A 23,090-nucleotide genomic window follows, 5' to 3' on the forward strand; every position below is an offset into this window, starting at 1 on the left:
TCGCTGCCCAGAGGGGGGTTCGGGGCCCTGATGAGGCATCTGCCTGCTCCCCACCGTGCAGATCGCCTTAGCAGGTGGCGACTTTGTCGTGGTCCTGAAGCAAAACAGGCCGAAGTCTGGGCTGCGGAGCTGCAGGCTGCCTTGGGGGGTGGGGTGGAGTGGGGGGAGGGAGGACGGAAATCTGTGGGTTTGTGGAGATCCTCTTGCTCAAGGTGCTTCTCAGATTGGAGAGAAACCAAGTCTCCATCTGCAGGGGACGGAGAAGCGAGCGGTGATGCCTGCAGACAAGGTAACAATGTGTGCGTCTAAAAAAAACCCCATCGCCAACACCGGTGTGGCTCAGTGGATGGAGCGTCGGCCTGCGGACTGAAAGGTCCCGGGTTCGATTCCGGTCAAGGGCATGTACCTGGGTTGCGGGCACATCCCCAGTGGGAGATGTGCAGGAGGCGGCTGATTGATGTTTCTCTCTCATCGATGTCTCTAACTCTCTCTCTCTCTCCCTTCCTGTCTGTAAAAAAATCAATAAAATTAAAAAAAAAATGATAAAAAAAAAAAACACCCAAAAACTAGGTTTCTGGCCCTGTGGTAAGTGGTTAGCACGGCGGCCACACACCCAAGGGTTATGGGTTTCATTCCCCATGAGGTTCGGGCCCTGCCCCAGGTCGGGTAGAGGCGCCTGCAGGAGGCAACCAATCCATGTGTCTCTCTCACATCCATGTTTCTCTCATCTCTCACCCTCCCTCCCTTCCACTCTCTAAAAAAAAAAAAAAAAAAAAGCAATAAAAAAAATATCATCAGGTGAGGATTAACAAAAAAATATATATATAGCCCTGGCCGGTTTGGCTCAGTGGATGAAGCGTTGGCCTGCGGACTGAAGGGTCCCGGGTTCGACTCTGATCAAGGGCACGTGCCTGGGTTGCAGGCTGGATCCCCAGTGTGGGGTGTGCAGGAGGCAGCCGATCAGTGATTCTCTCTCATCATTGATGTTTCTATTTCTCTCTCCCTCTCCCTTCCTCTCTGAAATCAATAAATAGATAGATAAATAGATAGATATAGCCCTAGCCGGTCTGGCTCAGTGGATAGAGCGTCGGCCTGCGGACTGAAGGGTCCCAGGTTCGATTCCGGTCAAGGGCATATACCTTGGTTGTAGTCACATCCCCGGTAGGAGGTGTGCAGGAGGCAGCTGATCGATGTTTCCCTCTCATCAATGTTTCTAACTCTCTATCCCTCTCCCTTCCTCTCTGTTAAAGAAAAAAAATCAATAAAATATATTTAAAAATAGATAGATATAGATATAGACATATAGATATATAGATATATAGATATTATAATGAAATATTCTGTCAGATACATTTATAAGTGAAAAAGGCCCAAATGCAGAATAGTGTATGAGAATGTAACCTTTTGTGTGAGAAAATTTAAAAGTAAGGAAATGTATGCCTATTTCTTAAAAATACGCCTTTATTGATTTTAAAGAGAGGAAGGGAGAGGGAGAGAGAGAGAAACATCCATGAGAGAGTGGAACATCCATTGGCTGCCTCCTGCACGCCCCCTACTGGGGATGGAGCCCACAACAGGAGCATGTGCCTTGACCGGGAATTGAACCTGTGACCTCTCCGTGCATGGGAGGACGCTAAACCAACTGAGCCACACCGGCCAGGGCCGTACGCCTATTTTTACTATGTTTGTTTGCATAAACATTGCAAGGGTACAGGAGACACTCGTAAACTTGGTGAGCTGTGAGGGCAAAAACATGAGGGCCCGGGGGGTGGAAATGAAACCTCTTCATGGGTATGTATTATTTTTAAATTTTAAACACCCTTGTTTGAAATCATACCTATCTATAGATTATATGACTCAGTGCATCTGAGATGGTTAGGACAACGGCTCCAAGTCAGTACATGCTGAGTATTACACAACCTATCACATACGCTAATATTATATAAAGTATGCAACCCTAGCCGGACTGGCTCAGTGGATAGAGCGTCGGCCTGCGGACTGAAGGGTCCCAGGTTCAGTTCCGGTCAAGGGCACATGCCCGGGTTGTGGGCTCGATCCCCAGTAGGGAACTTGCAGGAGGCAGCCGATCAATGATTCTCTCTCATCATTGATGTTTCTATCTCTCTCTCCCGCTTCCTGCCTCTCTGAAATCAATAAAGAAATATATATTTAAAGTAAAAAATGAAATATTAAAAAGAAAGAAAGAGCCGTAACCGGTTTGGCTCAGTGGATAGAGCGTCGGCCTGCGGACTGAAGGGTCCCGGGTTCGATTCCGGTCAGGGGCATGTGCCTTGGTTGCGGGCACATCTCGAGTAGGGGGTGTGCGGGAGGCAGCTGATCGATGTTTCTCTCTCATCGATGTTTCTAACTCTCTATCTCCCTTCCTCTCTGTAAAAAATAAATAAAATATATTTTAAAAAAAGAAAGAAAGAAAGAAAAAAAAAATTAAAAAGAAAGGCCTGGAAAGGTACAAAAGACATTGGTTCAGACCAGACAGAAAGGAGAACTGGACAACGGGTAGGGGTGACAGACGTTCACTATTCACCTTTGTTTTTGTTTTTTGGGGGGAGTGTTGTTTGTTTGTTTTTTTGTGTGTTTGGTTTTTTTAATTTTTTATTTTCTGAATCCTCTACCAGGGTAAACATATTCCCAGGCCAAAACACATAGCCACGCGTGCATTTTAAGGAGCTATTTCTACGCTGCCAGGCAGGGAGCCTCATGATGACAAATGAATACAGACGCCTTATTCCATTAGCCTCTGGGAGGGGCCAGAGGAAGCAAAGGGCAGGTCCCCTTCACAGATGCCAGTGGCTGCCCAGCCTCTGTCACCTCAGCGTGCCCTCGGGGCCCGGAGCCAGCGGGCTTCCCCAAATACACCTCATTTCCGGGAATCTGGGGCTGGACCCAGGCTTCCCCCACTCGCGGGCTCTCTAAATCCGCGGTTAAAAGGCATGGTTCCGTGAAGACTCACAGAAATAACTCGCCATGGTCTGTGCAGAGCTGGGCCCTGCTAGGGCTGGGGTAGGGGCACCCATGTGAGGTCACACAGGAGTCAGCGAAATGCACTCATCCCGGCTGTGGAGGAGGGAGCCAGTTCTTTCTCCCTCGTTCAGAAGGACTGCCACCCAGAGCTGAGCGAGGAGGCGGGCGCGGCGAGTGAACAAGACAGACAAGGTCATTGCTGCCCTGGCCGGGTAGTGGTGAGAGCGCCGTCCCTCTACACCAGGGCACATGCAAGAATGAACCCGCCCCGGCCAGTGTGGCTCAGTTGGTTGGGCGTCGTCTGGTGCACCAGAAAGGTTGCCAGTTCGATTCTGGGTCAGGGCACATGCCCAGGGTGCAGGCTGGATCCCCGGTTGGTGGCGTGCAGGAGGCATCCGATTGATGTTTCGCTCTCACATCAATGTTTCTCTCGCTCTAAAAGTCAATAAAAAATCTTCACATACATATGTGTGTGTATATACATATACATATATATGCACATATATACACACACATATATACATATTTATTTTTTTAAATATATTTTATTGATTTTTTACAGAGAGGAAGGGAGAGGGATAGAGAGTTAGAAACAGCGATGAGAGAGAAACATCGATCGGCTGCCTCCTGCACACCCCCTAACTGGGGATGTGCCCGCAACCCAGGTACATGCCCTTGACTGGAATCGAACCCGGGACCCTTGAGTCTGCAGGCCGATGCTCTATCCACTGAGCCAAACCGATCAAGGGCGCTTTATGAGTTTTTAAAAAAAATATTTTTTATGATTTCACTGAGGAAGGTGAGAGGGAGGGAGAGAAAAACATCAATGATGAGAGAGAACCGTCGATTGGCTGCTTCCTGCACACCCCCTACTGGGGAGGGAGCCTGCAACCCGGGCCTGTGCCATGACCCGAATCGAACCGTGCCCTCCTGGGTCAGAGGCCGTCGCTCACCCGCTGAGCCGCACGGCTGGGCGGCCTTATGATCTCCAATGAGGGCAGGTGTCTGCGGCCCATCTGGAAGGCGGCCTGAGGGCGGTCCCTGCAGCGGAGGCGGGGAGATAAAGACAGCCATACACAAGTAGCAGCTGGCGGCGTTGCCGGCTCGCAGACAGCGGCCGGAAGGCAGCATTTGAACCCTGACCGCAGGCTTGGCGGCCAGCCCGGCACCGGTGTCCGCCATGCAGCCTGCGAGGTGGGCTGTGTCCTCCAGCGGAACTGGAGCGGACCCAGGGCTGCGTCCCAGCCAGCGTCTCTCCGGGAACTAGGGACCCAGATGGTTTCCAGAACCCTCACTCCTTTCCCAGATAAGCCCAGGCCGAGAGAGAGGGAGAGAGAGAGAGAGAGAGAGAGAGAGAGAGAGAGAGAGAGAGAGAGAGAGTTCGGGCTGGCTTGGGTGTGCTCACCCATGTGATAGGCCAGCCCTGTCCCTGTCTCTCTCTCTCTCTCTCTCTCTCTCTCTCTCTCTCTCTCAGCCTCTCTCTCTATGTCTCTTTGTGTGTCTCTGCCTCTCTCTGTCCCTCTTTCTCTATCTCTCTCTGTGTCTGTCTGTCTCTCTCTGTGTCACTGTCTCTTTGTGTGTGTGTCTCTGCCTCTCTCTCTCTCTCTCTCTCCCTCTCCCTCTCCCTCTCCCTCTCCCTCTCCTTGCACAGAGTCTGGGGCAGGCTGTGTCTGAACGGAAACTGGGCCTTTTCCCGGTGACCCTGGCCCCGGGAGGATTCCGGGAGGATTCCTTCCTGGTGACAGCTCCCTCGGGGCGGCTGTGGCAGGGAAAGGCATTTACTGAGATCTCGATAAAGGCGGCTGTGACTCAGTCTTTCCTTCCTTCAGCGTTACCTCGTGGCCTTGCACAATGGTCCCAGGCACGGGGGACAGGACAATGGATAAAGCAGACGTGTCCGCCCCGGCCGGTGGCTCCATCGGTGGGAGTGTCATCCTGTAGAGCAAAGGTGGCGAGTTCGATTCCCGGTCAGGGCACATGCCCAGGTTGCGGGCTCGATCCCCAGGGTGCGGCGTGCAGGAGGCAGCGGATCCATGATTCTCTCTCATCCTTGATGTATTCCTGTTTCTGTCGTTCTCTCTCCCTCTCTCTGAAATCAATAAAAACATATTTTAAAAAAATACAGACATGGTCCCTCCAGGGCACAGTCTAGGGAGAGAGACAGATGATACATAGACAGAGACATAAATAAGATACTTTAAAATATAAAAGAGGCAATACATGTAAGGGTCTATGGGGGTCGTAGGAGGGAGGGGGTCCCTCTTTATTCTTTTAAATATTGATTTCTGAGAGGAAAGGAGAGGGAGAGAAACATCCATGACGAGAGAGAATCATGGATCGGCTGCCTCCTGCACGCCCCACCCTGGGGATCGAGCCGGCAATCGAACCATGATAGGTAATAGGCAGATAGATGAAAACAGATGCTAACCAGACGGCAGACACAGGTAGATGACAGAGACCTTAGCCTAAAATTTGGGACCCCACTGAGTATATACTAGAGGCTTTCGCAGCGGTTCTCAACCTGTGGGTCTCGACCCCTCTGGCGGTCGAACGACCCTTTCACGGGGGCCGCCTAAGACCCTCCTGCATCTCAGATATTTACATGACGGTTCATCACAGCAGCAACATGACAGTGATGAAGCAGCCACGAAAATAACTTTATGGTTGGGGGTCACCACCTGAGGAACTGTATTTACAGGGCCAGAAGGTTGAGAACCACTGCTTTAGTTAGGGACTGTCATAAAAATAACACCGGGAGCTAAATTTAAATCAGGAACAAGAGGAGAACGCCCACTCCCTTCCCAACGATCTCACTGGGAGCACGGGTTTCCCGCCCCGTGCCAGATGTCGCAAGCCGTCTGGCTGCGAGTACAGTCTTCCTATCAGACACGGCATGTCTGAACCCCGGGGAATGTCAGGGTGCCTGATGGGGGTTGGGTCCTCTAGGTTCCCGACACCACGTAACACCTGAGAGCCAACACAGAGACTATGCTGCCCACTTCGCTTTTATTTATTTTTAATATATATTTTTATGGATTTCAGAGAGGAAGGGAAAGGGAGAGAGAGAGAGAAACATCAATGATGAGAGAGAATCAGTGATTGGCTGCCTCCTGCATGCCCCCTACTGGGGATCGAGCCCACAACCCAGGCATGTGCCCTTGGCCGGAATCGAACCCGGGACCCTTCAGTTCGCAGGCTGATGCTCTACCCACTGAGCCAAACCGGCTAGGGCCGTGGTCGGCAAACTGTGGCTCGCGAGCCACATGCGGCTCTTTGGCCCCTTGAGTGTGGCTCTTCCTAAGCCTTAGGAGCACCCTAATTAAGTTAATAACAATGTACCGACCTATATAGTTTAAGTCTTAAAAATTTGGCTCTTACTGGGAGGAGGGGAGTTATGGGGGGGGAAGAGGAACAAATGTAATAATCTGAACAATAAAGATTTAATTTAAAAAAAATTGGCTCTTAAAAGAAATTTCAATTGTTGTACTGTTGATATTTGGCTCTGTTGACTAATGAGTTTGCGACCACTGGGCTAGGGCTATTTTATCTTTTTAAATATATTTTTATTGATTTCAGAGGGAGAGAGAGAGAGAGAGAAACATCAACGACGAGAGAGAATCACTGACTGGCGACATTCCACAGGCCCCACTCTGGGGATGGAGCCCGAAACCCCGGCATGTGCCCTTAACCGGAATCGAACCCGGGACCCTTCAGTCCACAGGCCGATGCTCTATCCACTGAGCTAAACCAGCGAGGGCCAAGATATATGTTTTTAATTCTCACCGGAGGAGGATTCTATTGATCTTTAGAGAGCGTGGAAGGGAGGGAAGAGGAGGGGGAGAGAAACATCGATGGGCGAGAGACACACCAAAGGAGCTGAGGCCGAACCTGCAACGGGGGTACGTGCCCTTGACCTGGGGTCGAACCTGTGACCCTGTGGTCCACAGGCCAATGTTCTAACCACTGACCTGACCAGCCAGCCATGCACTCCTTCCATTTTGCTTCCCCAAAGGGCCTACCAGGACAGACAGCGGCCACTTCCTCCTTCCTGGTTCAGGTGGGATCGGCTCTGCCGGGGGGGGGGGGGAAAACGACGCAGGGGGGACTAAACCGCTCCGTCCTCTGCCCCGACGGACTCCTGGGAGACGAGGCTCCGGTGGCATTGCCCGCGATTTGATCCTGTCACCCACCAGTAGGCAGCAGGGACACTGCCCGGCTGGCCTTTCTTCCTCTCCCTCCTCCTCCTCCTCCTCCTCTCTCTGCTGGCCCCTCTCCCTTTCTTCTCCCCTCTCTCCTGCCCGCCTGTCCTTCCTTTTAAATTAAATTGCTTGGAACACAGGTGTATCTCGTTTTATTGTGTTTTGCTTTATTGCACTATAAAGAGGGTATGCTTTTGCCTTAGCTGGTTTTTTCAGTGGATAGCGTGTCGGCCTGCAGACTGAAAGGTCCTGGGTTCGATTCTGGTCAAAGGGCACATGCCTGGGTTGTGGGCTTGACCCCCCAGTAAGGGGCGTGCAGGAGGCAGCCGATCCATGATTCTCTCTCATCATTGATGTTTCTGTCTCTCTCTCCTCCCCCTTCCTCTCTAAAATCAGTAAAGACATATATTTAAAAAAAAAAAGAGGGTATGCTTTTTATAAAAAAATCTTTTTAAATTGATTTCAGAGAGAATGGGAACGGAGAGAGAGAGAGATAGAAGCATGAATGATGAGAGAGAATCATGGATCGGCTGCCTCCTGCACGCCCCACACTGGGGAGCGAGCCCCCAAAACCAGGGAATGTGGGCGCCTACCTACCGACCAGGGGAATTGAACCGTGACCTCCTGGTTCACAGGTTGACCCTCCACCACTGAGCCCCGCCAGCCTGGCCTGGATATGCTTTTTGTAAATCGAAGGCAAGACCCTCCCCAGCAAAAAGATTCCAACTCACTTCATGGGGGCGGGCGGGGGGGGGGGGGCATCTCCCAGGTCGACCAGCTGCCCCGGGGGCATCACTTACCCGAGGCCTGGACCCGGGTGAGCCCCGCAGCAAATGCAAGCGGTTTGCAGAATTGAGGCGAGAATCGCTACTGAGGATCCTGATGCCTGTGACCTATCCATGCCGCCGACCTGACCCTGCGGGCACCTCCGGGTGGAAATCATTAAGCGCGCTGTTTTCCTAAGAGAACAATGGCCTGCTTTGAGTTCCCCGGTGTTTCACGGGGTTTTATCTGAACTTGGCTGCTCTCTAGCTGGCCACACGCCCTCCCTCCAGGAGATGAGCGCATCGTGAGGCACCGCCCCTCGGTTTCCCTCCCCGCCCCCTCCCCCGCCCCCCGCCCCCCAGCGCAGGGCTGCTGGCTTGTCTGCTCTCGCGGCGTCGGAGCGCCCTCTACGGGCGGGGGGAGCGCTCTGCAGGCACAGGCCCGGCCTGCGCGCCCAGACCGAGGTCAGAGGGCAGCCTTAACAACTCAAGGGTTGGCTCGGTGGAGAGCGCGTAGGACTGCGGGCTGAAGGGTCCCGGGTTCGATTCCCGTCGAGAGCACAAGCCTGGGTTGCAGGCTGTTTCTATTTCTCTTTCCCTCTTCCTTCCTCTCTAAAATCATTATGTTTGGACTCGTACTTTGTTTCGTGGTTACGGCGCCATCTCCCATTTATTTATGTTTTATGTGCTTTATGTGTTTTTTTAAATATATTTTATTGATTTTTTACAGAGAGGAAGGGAGAGAGATAGAGAGTCAGAAACATCGATGAGAGAGAAACATCGATCAGCTGCCTCCTGCACATCTCCTACTGGGGATATGCCCGCAACCAAAGTACATGCCCTTGACTGGAATCGAACCTGGGACCCCCCAGTCCGCAGGCCGACGCTCTATCCACTGAGCCAAGCCGATTCGGCTGCTTTATGTTTTTTTTTATTATTTATTTACCACAAGTGAAGGTCAGGAATTGTTATCTTTCTTTTAAATTTTTTTTACTGTTTCACTTCATTACTGCTGTGTCTGTGCTCCATGTGAGTGACGGAGGTGCTTATGTAGGTGGGTTCCGACATACAGCCAAAATCATGTTATGTCTCGCCATAGGAACGGATCTCTGACGTAGCCCGAGGACCTACTGTGCATATATATATAGTCAAGCAGGGCCCAGCTGACCTATGATTGAGGAGGTCAAGGTTCAGTTCTTGTCTATTGGTCTATTCCTGGGAGGGGGTATGAAGGGGGCGGCCAATCAATGATTCTCTTGCATATCATAGATGTTTCGATCTCTCCCTTTCCCTCTCTCTTTGAAATCAATAAAAATATATTTAAAAAAAATTTTTTTCAAGCAGGCCAGGTAGCTCAGTTGGTTAGAGCATCCTTCAGGTATGCCAAAGTCGGGGGTTCGATCCCCAGTCAGGGCACAGACAAGAACATGAAGCAACCAATGAGTGCATACGTACATGGAACAACAAATGGATGTTTTTCTCTCTCTCTCAAGTCAATTTAAAAAAGTTAAAAAATAATAATTTCAAATTTGAGTACCCCCATCCATGGGAACAAAATTTTTTTATATTTATATCTTGCCCTAAGTGACTGCTGGGCAATGATAAAGGTGTTTGATGTTCAATTACCACTAACTGTGCAAGGGAAGCCTCAATTGGCTCCTTAGCTCACACAGGACTCCTGCCTGCCCAGGTGGCTCATTAACTTCCCTGAGGGCCTTCATATGTCAGCTCAGCCAGCACTGGTCCCAATGGTCATACATAGACTAACTTCAGCCAGTGAAATTGTTCCTAAAACCAGCTGCAGAGAGGAAGGGAGAGGGAGAAGGGGATAGAAACATCTATGACAGTGGTTCTCAACCTTCCTAATGCCGCGACCCTTTAATCCAGTTCCTCATGTTGTGGTGACCCCCGATTTCATTGTTTCAAATTGAACAGAGTGAAAGCATCGTGATGAATCGCAAAAACAATATGGAATTATAGATGTGTTTTCCGATGGTCTTAGGCGACCCCTGTGAAAGGGCCGTTCGACCCCCAAAGGGGTCGCGACCCACAGGTTGAGAACCGCTGATCTATGATGCGAGAGAAGCATTGATCGGCTGCCTCCTGCACACCCCACACTGGGGATCGAGCCCACAATTGAACCGTGATCTCCTGGTTCATAGGTCAAGGCTCAACCACTGAGCCACACCAGCTGGGCCTAATACGTTTTTATTGAGACGAAGGGAGAGAGAGAGAGAGAAATGCCAATGAGAGAGAAACATCAGTTGGCTGTCTCCTGCCTGCCCCCTACTGGGAATCAAGCCAGAAACCCAGGCATGTGCCCTGATTAGGAATCGAACCCAAAACCTTTTGGTGCATAGTGTAAGGGATGACGCTCCAACCAACTGAGCCGCACCAGCCAGGGCTGTTCTGTGATGTTGTTTTTTTCTTAATATATTTTTATTGATTTCAGAGAGGGAGAGAGAGAGAGAGAGAGAGAGAGAGAGAGAGAGAGAGAGAAACATCAATGATGAGGGAGAATCATTTGCCTCCTGCACGCCCCCTACTGGGGATGGAGCCCACAACCCCAGCATGTGCCCTTGACCAGAATCAATCCCAGGACCTTTCAGTCTGCAGGCCAACACTCTATCCATTGAGCCAAACTGGCCAGAGCTGTTCTGTGAAGTTTTCATGTCACCATCAAGTAGCCGAGTCTTCCCGGTGGGTCAGTGCAGAAATGGTGGGATCCTGGAGGGCTAGGATCCCTCTGACCAGCCCTGCACCCCCACGTGGGAGGGGCCAGCCAGGCTGGGAGCTTCCTGCCAGGGTCTGAGGTCAAAGACATGAGGACACATCTGCTCAGGAAGTTTCCCAACCCCTGTGCGCAGGCCCCAGGGAAGGCGTGACTGTGGCCGTGGGACTGGGGGCCCTGGGCTGTGGGAGGAGCGACCAGCCGTAATCATAGCCCCGGGGGTGCTCTGTGACTTTACTTCTTTGGGCCTCTTTTTTGTTTTTAATATATTTTTTATTGATTTTTAGAGAGAGAAAAGGGGGGGGGAGAGAGATAGAAACATCAATGATGAGAATCATTGATCAGCTGCCTGCTGCACGCCCCCTACTGGGGATCGAGCCCGAAACCCCAGGAGTGTGCCCTTGACTGGAATCGAACCCGGGATCCTTCAGTCCGCGGGCCGACGCTCTATCCACTGAGCCACGCCTGCTAGGACCTTTGGGCCTCTTTCAAGCCGGAGGAGTCGCCCGGTGGGTTAGCCAGCATCTTCCCTGCTGATAAGGGCGTAACAGCTTGAACTTGGGGGTTTGGAAATCACCGCTTTCCAGCAGTGCTATGGGGTCACACAAACACACGAACCACAAACGCCAAAGAAAGCAGAGCGAAGGGATTCCTGACGAGGAGGGCTGTACAGGCCCATCCCTCGACTTTCCTTGTTCACAGGGATTTTTGTTGTTGTTGTTTTTAATATATTTTATTGATTTTTCACAGAGAGGAAGGGAGAGGGATGGAGAGTCAGAAACATCGATGAGAGAGAAACATCGATCCGCTGCCTCCTGCACATCTCCTACTGGGGATGTGCCCGCAACCAAGGTACATGCCCTTGACCGGAATCGAACCTGGGACCCTTCAGTCCGCTCTATCCACTGAGCCACACCGGTTAAGGCCACAGAGAGTTTTGAAAATTCAGATCTACTCACTCATATGTGGGATCTAATTAACAAAATAACCTGATGAGCGGAGTGGGCCCAGAGACATGGAGCAGAGTGTGGAATTCAGAGGGAGGGTCGGGGAGGGTGGGTGGGTGGGAGGTAATCAACCAAAGACTTTGTATGCATGGCCCATGGACACGGACAGGGGGCGGTGAGGGCCTGGGGGGGGGGGGGCTGAGGGGTTGGAGGGGGCCCATGGGGGGAAAAAGAGGACATATGTAATACTCTCAACAATAAAGATTTAAAAATTAAAAATGAAAACACACACACATACACAAATTCAGATATAATTCACTGACCGTAAGTTCACCCTTATAAAATGTATATTTCAAGGTTGGTCTGTTTTTTGTTGCAAAGTGGCGGCCCCATCACCACTGTCTAATTCCAGAGTTTTTTCTTTTCATTCGTTTTTTTTAAATTATTATTTTTATGTTTTTATTGATTTCAGAGAGGAAGGGAGAAGGAGGGAGAGAGAGGCCGAAATATTCATGATGAGACGGAATCATCGACCGGCTGCCTCCTGCACGCCCCACACTGGGGATCGAGCCTGTAACCCGGGCATGTGCCCTGACCAGGAATCGAACCGTCACCTCCTGGTTCCTAGGTCGATGCTCAACCACTGAGCCACACCGGCCGGGGCTCAATTCTCTCTCTCTCTCTCTCTCTCTCTCTCTCTCTCTCTCTCTCTCTCTTTTAACGTATATTTTATTGATTTTTTACAGAGAGGAAGGGAAAGGGATAGAGAGTTAGAAACATCCATCAGCTGCCTCCTGCACACTCCCCACTGGGGATGTGCCCGCAACCAAGGTACATGCCCTTGACTGGAATCGAACCTGGGACCCTTGAGTCCGCAGGCCAACGCTCTCTCCACTGAGCCAAACTGGTTAGGCTCAATTCTCTTTCTATCCATCAGAAAGAAGGGCTTTCCTGCCCTGGCAGGTTTGGCTTAGGGGATAGAGCATTAGGCCTCGAACTGACAGGTTCCAGGGTTCGATTCCCAGGACCTTCAATCTGCAGGCCAACCCAGTATCCACTAAGACAAACAAGCCAGAGCTATTTTTACTGACTTTAGAGAGAGAGGGAGAGAGAGGGAGGGAGAGGGAGAAACCTCGATGGGTGGCCTTCCCTATGCCCCCCCACCTCGGATGAAACCCCTAACCTGGGGATGTGTCCTGACCCCGGAGTTTCCAACCCACCAAGCCACACGGGTGAACCACAGACACTGTGAGGCCAGGAGAATGGCAGTGAGGGCAGAGGAGAGAGAGGGTGCCAGGTGGAGGGAGCCTGAGAGGGAGAAGTGGAGGGATGACTCCTGCGATTTCGATTTCCTCATCGCCCCCCACTTCCCCTTCTCAGCAAACCCCACGGTGGCAGCGGGCAGGGCAGGGGGGAACCCAGGCAGAGGAAGCGTTGATTGCAACAGGAAGCGTTATTGCGCGCTGTCCCTCTACCCAGCGCGCGCGCCAGGAGACGGTGGGCATGTTGGCACCGCTGGCCCCGAGTGCGGCCACATCCTAGACGCCAGCTTGTCCCCGCCAGGGGTCCGGCGCCCGCATGCCCGGGACCGCGGCCAGGGATGGCCTCTGCCTCCTGGCCGCCTACCTGGAAGAGCTGGAGGCCGCGGAGCTGAAGAAGTTCAAGTTGTACCTGGGGGTGGCGACGGAGGTGGGGGAGGACAGGATCCCCCGGGGGCGCATGGAGACGGCGGGGCCCCTGGAGATGGCCCAGCTGCTGGTGGCCCATCGCGGGGTCCGGGAGGCCTGGCTGCTGGCCCTGAGCATCTTCGAGCGGATCCACCGGAGGGACCTGTGGGAGCGAGGACGCAGGGAGGACCTGGTGAGGGGTAAGGCGGTGGGGGGACCGCGAGGCTGCAGCCCACCAATTGCCTTCTCCGTTCTTTCTGTCTCCGTTTTTTTTTTATTTTTTTAAATATATTTTTATTGATTTTTTACAGAGAGGAAGGGAGAGGGAGAGAGAGTTAGAAACATCGATCAGCTGCCTCCTGCACATCTCCTACTGGGGATGTGCCCGCAACCCAGATACATGCCCCTGACCGGAATCGAACCCGGGACCTTTCAGTCTGCAGGCCGACGCTCTATCCACTGAGCCACACCGGTTTCGGCTAAAATATATTTCTTGATTGATTTCAGAGAGGAACGGAGAAGAAGAGAGGTAGAAACATCAATGATGAGAGAGAATCGTTGATCGGCTGCCTCCTGCACACCCCCTACTGGGGAGGGAGCCTATAATCCGGGCATGTGCCCTTGAGGGGAACAGAACCCAGGACCCTTCAGTCCTCAGGCCAAGGCTCTATCCACTGAGCAAACCAGCTAGGGCTTATTTACTTTTTTTTTTTTTAATCTTTATTGTTGAAAGTATTACATAGGTCCTCCTTTTCCCCCGTTAACCTCTTCCAGCCCACTCCCATCCCCCACTCGCCCACCCCACACCCCACCCCTACCCCCTATCGCAGGCCATCACCACCCCATTGTCTGTGTCCACGGGTTATGCATATGTGCATACAAGTGGTGTTTATTTTCTATGCACTGAATTCTCTATACCATGAGAACATAAGGTCCATGGATCAGAGATCTTGTGTCTTGCTATGCATCCAATGCCTAAAAAAATGCCTGGTGCCATATATATATATAATCCATGAAATATATAAATATAAAAAATATATATGTATATATATTTGTTGGATGATGGATGGATGGATGGATGGATGGATGATGGATAAGTGGATGGATGAAAAAGTGGAAAGATGGATGGATAGATGGATGAATGGATGGATGGAAAGGTGGAAGGATGGATGGATGGATGGATGGATGGATGGATGGATGGATGGATGGATGGTAAGGTGGAAGGACTGATGGATGGATGGATGGATGGATGGATGGATGGATGGATGGATGGATGGAAAGGTGGAAGGATGGATGGATGGATGGATGGATGGATGGATGGATGGATGGAAAGATGGAAGGATTGATGGATGGATGGATGGATGATGGAAAGGTGGAAGGATGAGTGGATGGATGGATGGATGGATGGAAAGGTGAAAGGATGGATGAATGGGTAAGTGGAAAGGTGGAGGATGGATGGATGATGGATGATGGATGGATAAATGGATCGATGAAAAGGTGGAAGGACGGATGGATGATAGATGGATGATGGATGAGACATGGCCCAGAGCTGAAGGGGAGGGAGGAAGTCAAGCTAGCTCAGAACTTCCTGCTTGAGGACTTTAATGGGAGGGATGGAGGTTATGAAGAACAAGTGTTCTCAACAATAGTGAATGTGAGGTGACGGCTGAACCTTCTGGGGCGTGGTGGGCAGGGAGTTACCATGTAGACCGTCTGGGGTCATGGTAGCTAATGTTGTTGAGTGGTGGCTACATATGTGCCAACTGACCTCCCCAAATGTCCCTTCCAGATACTCCACCCGCTGGCCCGTGCTCCCTGGGGAGCCAGTCCGCATGCTCACCGGAAGTCTTTGCTGGAACTCCGAGAAAAGGTGAGCCCTGAGCCCGGTGCCTGCTAGGATGCAGAGAGCATCACGTACCCAACCATCCAGCTGAGAACAGATTAGACAAAAACAGGCGTGCATCTCTCCTTTGCACATAACCGGACGTCTTAGGGTGGGTGGCTGCAGAATGCATGCGATGGATTAATAATACCATCCAAGCCCTCACCGGTTTGGCTCAGTGGATAGAGCGTCAGCCTGCGGACTGAAGAGTCCCAGGTTCCATTCCGGTCAAGGTCATGTACCTTGGTTGCGGGCACATCCCCAGTAGGAGGTGTGCAGGAGGCAGCTGATGGATGTTTCTCTCTCATCGATGTTTCTAATTCTCTATCCCTCTCCCTTCCTCTCTGAAAAAAAAAAAACCAATAAAATATATTAAAAAATAAATACTGATTTCTATTAAAATAAAAATAATAATAATAATAACACCATCCAAGCCCCAGCTTCTTCCTGTGTTTCCATGCTCTGTTGGCCTTTTGTCCCAAGGCTTATCATCCCAATAAATCAATGAAAATATATTTTAAAAGAACCAATGACTGCATAAATAGGTGGAACAACAAATTGATGTTTCCTCCCGCCCCCCGCCCCCCATCTCTCTAAAAATCAAACAAAAACCCACTTCCCATGTTAATGCTTCTGCGTCCCCTGGGGAGGGAAGATCTTTGTAGGGAAGGAAGTACCAAGGTTCTCAGGCTCCATCTAGAAAGATTGCAGAGCAAGCAGGCGCCTGCTGCGCTTTATTTTCATTTTTTATAGTAAAGGTGGAAATTGATCAAAGAATAATACATGGGGAGGGGGAAAGAGTCCCTTATTTTTATTTTCTTAAATATTTTTTTTTATTGATTTCAGAGAGGAAGGGAGAGGAAGAGATAGAAACATCCATGATGAGAATCATCCATAGGCTGCCTCCTGCACGCCCCCTACTGGGGATCGAGCCCTTAACCCAGGCCTGTGCCCTGACCGGGAATCGAACCGTGACCTCCTGGTTCATAGATCCGGGCTCCACCCTTGAGCCACGCTGCGCTTTAGCTCAGGAATTCAGGGGAGCTTGCTGATGAGTGTCCCCCCCCCCCCCAATCCTTCGTTCCTTCCCATTAGATCCCCGGGAAACCTACCGGGACCACGTCCGCAGGAAGTTCCGGCTGATGGAGGACCGCAACGCGCGCCTGGGCGAGTGCGTCAACTTCAGCCACCGCTACACGCGGCTGCTCCTGGTGAAGGAACACTCCACCCCGCTGCGGGCCCAGCAGAAGCTGCTGGACATGGGCCGGGCGCACGCCAGGGCCGGGGGCCACCAGGCCAGCCTCATCCAGATGGACACCCTGTTCGAGCCGGACGCCGAGCGGCCGGAGCCCCCCCGCACCGTGGTCCTGCAGGGCGCGGCGGGCATGGGCAAGTCCATGCTGGCCCACAAGGCCATGCTGGACTGGGCCGACGGCCGGCTCTTCCAGGGCCGCTTCGACTACCTCTTCTACATCAACTGCCGGGAGATGAACCGCGGCGCCCCCGAGCGCAGCGCGCGGGACCTCCTCTCCGGCTGCTGGCCCGAGCCCAGCGCGCCCCTCGGGGAGCTGCTGCGCGTCCCCGAGCGCCTCCTGTTCATCATCGACGGCTTCGACGAGCTGCAGCCCTCCTTCCACGACCCCCGCGGCCCCTGGTGCGTGGGCTGGGAGGAGAAGCGGCCCCCGGAGCTGCTGCTCAGCAGCCTGATCCACAAGAAGCTGCTGCCCGAGGCGTCTCTGCTCATCACCACCAGGCCCACGGCGCTGGAGAAGCTGCACCGGCTGCTCGAGCATCCCCGGCACGTGGAGATCCTGGGCTTCTCGGAGGCCGAGAGGAAGGAGTACTTCCACAAGTACTTCCAGGACGCCGAGCAGGCCCGCCACGTCTTCAGCTGCGTGCGGGACAACGAGCCGCTGTTCACGCTGTGCTTCGTGCCGCTGGTGTGCTGGGTGGTGTGCACCTGCCTCAAGCAGCAGCTGGAGGGCGGGGGGCTCCGGAGACAGGCCACCCGGACCACCACGGCCGTGTACCTGCTCTACCTGCTGAGCCTGATGCAGCCCCGGCCCGGGTCCCCCACGCTCCGGCGCCCACCCAACCAGACGGGACTGTGCTCCCTGGCGGCCGACGGCCTCTGGAGCCAGAAGATCCTCTTCGAGGAGCAGGACCTGCGGAGACACGGCCTGGACGGGGCGGACGTCTCCTCCTTCCTCAACATGAACATCTTCCAGAAGGACATCAACTGCGAGAAGTTCTACAGCTTCATCCACCTGAGCTTCCAGGAATTCTTCGCCGCCGTGTACTACGTCCTGGACGGGGCGGACCGGGCGGCCGGCCCCGAGCGGAGCCTGGCCCGGCTGCTGGCCGAGTACGGGCTGTCGGAGAGGAGCGCCCTGGCGCTCACCGTCCGCTTCCTGTTCGGGCTCCTGAACGAGGAGGCCAGGAGCTACCTGGAGGAGACGCTGGGCTGGAAGGTCTCGCCGCGCGTCCAGGCGGAGCTGCTGGAGTGGATCCGGGGCAAGGCGCTGAGCGAGGGCTCCACGCTGCAGCAGGGCGCCCTGGAGCTGCTCAGCTGCCTCTATGAGATCCAGGAGGAGGCGTTCATCCGGCGGGCCCTGAGCCACTTCCAGGTGGTGGTGGTCAGCGACATGGCCACCAAGATGGAGCACGCAGTCTCCGCCTTCTGCCTGAAGCACTGCGCCAACGCCCTGGTGCTGCACCTGCACGGGGCCGCCTACCGGGCGGACGAGGAGGAGGAGGAGGAGGAGGAGGAGGAAGAGGAGGAGGAGGAGGAGGGGGCCAGGCGGGCATCGTAAGTACTGGCTGTCCAAGCGCAGGCTCCTAACCAAGTTCATGTTCTCAGCCGGGGTGTGACATGGCCCCAGCCCAGGGCATCCTTGGCACCATCTGGAGAAATACTTGGTGGTGATGACCCTGGGGAAATGGGGAGGGGGGCGGGGCGCTGCCTGCATCTCTCAGGAAGAGGGCAGGGAGGCTGGCGGACACCCCCCTGGGGCGTGGCCGCCCCATATCAAAGTGGCCTGGCTGCCCCATGTCAGTAGTATCCCGGTTGGCTGCCTCCTCTGACACAATAGCCATGAGGACTAAGTTGGGGCCTATGTCAAGGAGATTGTGTTCAATCAAGAAATATTACTCAGCCCGGCCGGCGTGGCTCAGTGGGTAGAGCGTCGGCCTGCGGACTGAAGGGTCCCAGGTTCAATTCCGGTCAAGGGCATGTACCTTGGTTGCAGGCACATCCCCAGTAGGGAGTGTGCAGGAGGCAGCTGGTTAATGTTTCTCTATCATGATGTTTCTCTCTCATCGATGTTTCTAACTCTCTATTCCTCTCCCTTCCTCTCTGTAAAAAAAATCAAATAAAATATATTTTTTTTTAAAAAGAAAGAAATATTATTCAGCCCAGCCAGCGTGACTTAGTGGTTGAGCGTTGACCTATGAATCAGGAGGTCATGGGTCAATTCTCGGTCAGGGCACATGCCCAGGTTGTGGGGTCCACCCCCAGTGAGCTGATCAATGATTCTCTCTCATCATTGATGTTTCTATCTCTCTCTTGCTCTCCCTTCCTCTCCAAAATCAATAAAAATTTATTTTTTTAAAAAAGAAGAAATATTATCCAGACACTTGTCCATCAATAAATGAATGGAGCCCTGGCTGGGGTGGCTCAGTTGGTTGGAGTGTCATCCCATACACCAAAAGGTGGTGGGTTTGATTCCTGGTCAGAGCACATACCCAGGCTGTGGGTTCAATTCCCAGTAGGGTGAGTATGGAGGCAACCGATTGATGTTTCTCTCTCTCTAAAAATCAATAAAATAGATAGATGGATAGATAGACAGATAGATGGATGGGTAGATAGATAGATAGATAGATAGATAGATAGATAGAGATGAGCTGGGTCCGGCCAGTGTGGCTCCATGGTTGAGTGTCGACCCATGAGGTTACAGGTTTGATTCCCGGTCAGGGCCAATGCTCAGGTTGTTGGCTCAATCCCCAATAGGGGGCCTACAGGAGACGGCTGATTAATGATTCTCTCTCATCATTGATGCTTCTATCTCTTCCTCTTCCTCCCTCTCTGAAATCAATAAAGATATACTTTAAAAAGAAAAAGAAAAAAGAGGTTATAGATAGATATAGATATAGATATAGATATAGATATAGATATAGATATAGATATAGATATAGATACTAGTCAGCCACAAAAAAGGTGATATTGTCATTTGTGACAACGCGTGTGGATCTTGAGGGTATTGTGCTCAGTGAAAAAAGTCAGACAGAAAAATATCAATACCACATGATCTCACTCCTATATGGAATATAAAACAAAAAGGCAGCCAACGAACAAACAAAAACAAAAACAAACTCATAGATACAGACCACAGTATGGCGGTCACCTGAGGGGAAGGGGTCGGGGGGAGGGTGAATGAGTAAAGGGGTCCGGTACATGGTGACAGACGGAAACTTGGCTGTTGGTGCCGGCGATGCCATAGAGTGTGTAGATAGCGAATCATAATGCTGTACACCTGAAGGGTATATACTGTTATTAACCAATGTTACCTCAACATAAAAAAAAATTATCCTTAAGATGAAATCCATCTCCCCTCCCTAGTCCCAGGATTTAGGTCTGGTCTCTACTGGCACCAGCTATGTGACCTTTGGCAAGGAATGAAGGGTCATTCAGGAGGTAAATTAAAATAAAGACGACAGAATGCTTTCAAAATTATGAAGTGATGACCAAGTGCCAAACATAATCATTGTAAAGCGACTGGGAACGCTGAGCTAACCAGCCCTAGCTGGTTTGGCTCCGTAGATAGAGCATCAATCAGCCCGAGGACTGAAGGGTCCCGGGTTCGACTCCAGTCAAGGGCACATACCTCAGTTGCAGGCTTGATCCCCGTCCCTGGTCGGGGTGCATGTAGGAGAGGCAAGCAATCGATGTATCTCTCTGACATCAATGTTTCTCTCTCTGTGTCTCTCCCCCTGCCTTCCACTCTCTCTAAAAAAATCAATGGAGCCCTAGCCGGTTTGGTTCAGTGGATAGAGCGTCAGCCTGCATACTGAAGGGTCCTGGGTTCGATTCCGGTCAAGGGCACCTGCCCAGGTTGTGGGCTCGATCCCCAGGAGGGGGAGTGCAGGAGGCAGCCGACCAATGATTCTCTCTCATCATTGATGTTTCTCTCTCTCTCTCCCTCTTCCTTCCTCTCTGAAATCAATAAAAAATATATTTTAAAAATAAAATAAATAAAAATAAGTGGAAAAATTATTTTTGGGTGAGGATAAACAAAAAATATTTTAAAGAAACAAGCTTGCCCTAGCCGGTTTTGCTCAGTGGATAGAGCGTTGGCCTGCGAACTGAAAGGTCCCAGGTTCAGTTCTGGTCAAGGGCACATGTCTGGGTTGCGGGTTCGATCCCCAGTTGGGGGACTTGCAGGAGGCAGCCAATCCATGATTCTCTCTCATCATGGATGTTTCTCTCCCTCCCTCTTCCTTCCTCTCTGAAATCAATAAAAATATATTTTTAAAAAACCAAACTTAGCCGAAGCCGGTTTGCTCAGTGGATGGAGCGTCGGCCTGCGGACTGAAGGGTCCCAGGTTCGATTCCGGTCAAGGGCATGTACCTGGGTTGTGGGCACATCCCCAGTGGGAGATGTGCAGGGGGCAGCTGATCGATGTTTCTCTCTCATCGATGTTTCTAACTCTCTATCTCTCTACCTTCCTCTCTGTAAAAAAATCAATAAAATATATGTTAAAAAAACAAAACCAAGCTTATTTAAAACAAACAAAAAAACAAGAAAACAACTGAACTGACCTGTAGTTCCTTCACGCAGCCCCGAGAGGAACGTTTTGCCCGATGCCTACAGCGACCAGCTGGCCACCGCTCTGAGCACCAACCCGAACCTGATAGAGCTGGCTTTGTACCACAACGCCCTGGGGAGCCAGGGGGTGAAGCTGCTGTGTCAAGGGCTCAGACACCCCAACTGCAAACTTCAGAATCTGAGGTGAGTCTCTAGCTGGTCTGGGAGCTCCTGGCGGTCCCACCTCGCCCTCACGTCGGGCTCTCTGTCAGAAAAGAACTCAGGACGGTGTGTGACTTTGCTCCGGCTGCCGTCACAAAGGGCCACCGTCCGGGTGACTTAAACCACGGAAAGGCATTTCTCACAAGCCTGGAGGCTGGCAGTCCAAGATCCAGGTGTTGGCAGGGTTGGTGTCTCCTGAGGCCTCCTGCCTCGGCTTGCAGGCGGCCGCCTTTCCCTGTCTTCTCACAGGGTCTTCCCTCTCTGTGTGTGTCTGTGTCCTGGTCTCTCCTAATGAGGACACCAGTCCTATGACCTCATTTTAACTGAACCAGCCCTGGCCAGGTAGCTCAGTGGGTTCCAGCATCGTCCCCATACGCCCAGGTTTCAGGTTCCACCCCAGGTCAAGGAACGTACATGAATCAACCAGTCCTATATAATAAAAGCCTAATATGCTAAGTGTCCAACCATTCGTTTGACCGTTCGACCAGTCGCTATGATGCGCACTGACCACCAGGGGGCACAGGCTCCAACCGGTAGGTTAGCTTGCTGCTGGGGTCCAGCCTGTCAGGACAGGGCGAGACAGGCCAGACAAACCCTGGACGAATCTGTGCACAGGACCTCTAGTGAATGCATAAATAAGTATAACAATAAGTCTCACTCTCTTTCTCTCTCTCCCTTCCTCTCTCTAAAATAAACAAATATCAAATGCAGTGGGAACTCTTAAAATAGGGGGGGAGCCCTAGCTGGTTTGGCTCAGTGGATAGAGCGCCAGCCTGCAGACTGAAGGGTTCCAGGTTCAATTCCGGTCAACGGCATGTGTCTGGGTTGTGGGCTCGGTCCCCAGTAGGGGGCGTGCGGGAGGTGGTCGATCAATGATTCTCTCATCATTGATGTTTCTATCTCCCTCTCCCTCCCCCTCACCCTTCCTCTCTAAAATCAATAAAAATATACTAAAAAATAAAAATAAAATAATATATTTTAAAAATGTATTCCTTTATTGATTTCAGAGAGGAAGGGAGAAGGAGAGAGAGATAGAAACATCAATGATGAGAGAGAATCACGGATAGGCTGCCTCCTGCACGCCCCCTCCTGGGGATCCAGCCTGCAACCCAGGCAGGTGCCCTTGGCCGGAATCATGCCTGGGACCCTTCAGTCCGCAGGCTGAAGCTCTATCCACTGAGCCAACCCAGCTAGGGCAAAAATATATTTAAAAAAAATAAAAATTAGACCTTGACGCATCAGCTATTATACTTGGGACTCCACCTCTCACTCACTGTACGCTGACTTAAAGCCATTCAAGCAGGAGTCCAGTCGGAATCTGAATTACCCCACGGACTCCTCTTTTCCAGCCGCATTGTTCAGGTACTGGTACTGTATGGTGCACGCCCCCCTGGTGTCTATTAACGGGCCACTTCGGTAGCTGTGTATTTGCTGTGTATGTGATCTGACAAACCAGTTGTTGTTTTTTTTAAATAAATGCCTTTATAAAAAAATAAAATTAAAATAATTAATAAATAAATGAGAGAAGAAGGAGGGGGAGGACGGATAAGGGACAGACCCCACCGAAGGGCCCCAGAGGACGTAACCGCTCCGCTCTCTCCTCCTTCCCATCCAGGCTGAAGAGGTGCCGGGTGCCCAGCGCCGCCTGCCAGGACCTGGCCGCCGCGCTGGCCGCCAACAAGAACTTGATGAGGATGGACCTGAGCAGCAACGCCCTGGGGCTGCCCGGCGTGAGGCTGCTCTGCGAGGGGCTGCGGCACCCCAAGTGCAGGCTGCAGATGCTCCAGTGAGTCCCCGCCCCGGGCAAGCTCGCCCTCCGCCCGCCTGGCCTCCCCCCCCCCGCCCCCCCCCCCCGGCTGGAAACCGCTCCCCAAATGCAGAGGGTCCCCAAG

The 23,090-nt window shown here is 52.0% G+C and overlaps 1 protein-coding gene across 1 annotated transcript in view; it reads left to right on the plus strand.

Annotated features, from left to right (window-relative positions):
- Positions 1 to 13,062: 13,062 nt before the first annotated feature.
- NLRP12 (NLR family pyrin domain containing 12) overlaps positions 13,063 to 23,090 on the plus strand; it is a 20,876-nt gene continuing 10,848 nt past the window's right edge. The window contains exons 1-6 of the mRNA XM_059665824.1: positions 13,063 to 13,490; positions 15,080 to 15,160; positions 16,268 to 17,938; positions 20,535 to 20,552; positions 20,997 to 21,180; positions 22,814 to 22,984. Coding sequence (XP_059521807.1) covers positions 13,202 to 13,490; positions 15,080 to 15,160; positions 16,268 to 17,938; positions 20,535 to 20,552; positions 20,997 to 21,180; positions 22,814 to 22,984 — 2,414 coding nt within the window. The 5' untranslated portion in view covers positions 13,063 to 13,201. The remainder of the gene's footprint in view (positions 13,491 to 15,079; positions 15,161 to 16,267; positions 17,939 to 20,534; positions 20,553 to 20,996; positions 21,181 to 22,813; positions 22,985 to 23,090) is intronic.

This window comes from Myotis daubentonii, chromosome 15, assembly GCF_963259705.1.
Source record: "Myotis daubentonii chromosome 15, mMyoDau2.1, whole genome shotgun sequence".
NCBI lineage: Eukaryota > Metazoa > Chordata > Mammalia > Chiroptera > Vespertilionidae > Myotis > Myotis daubentonii.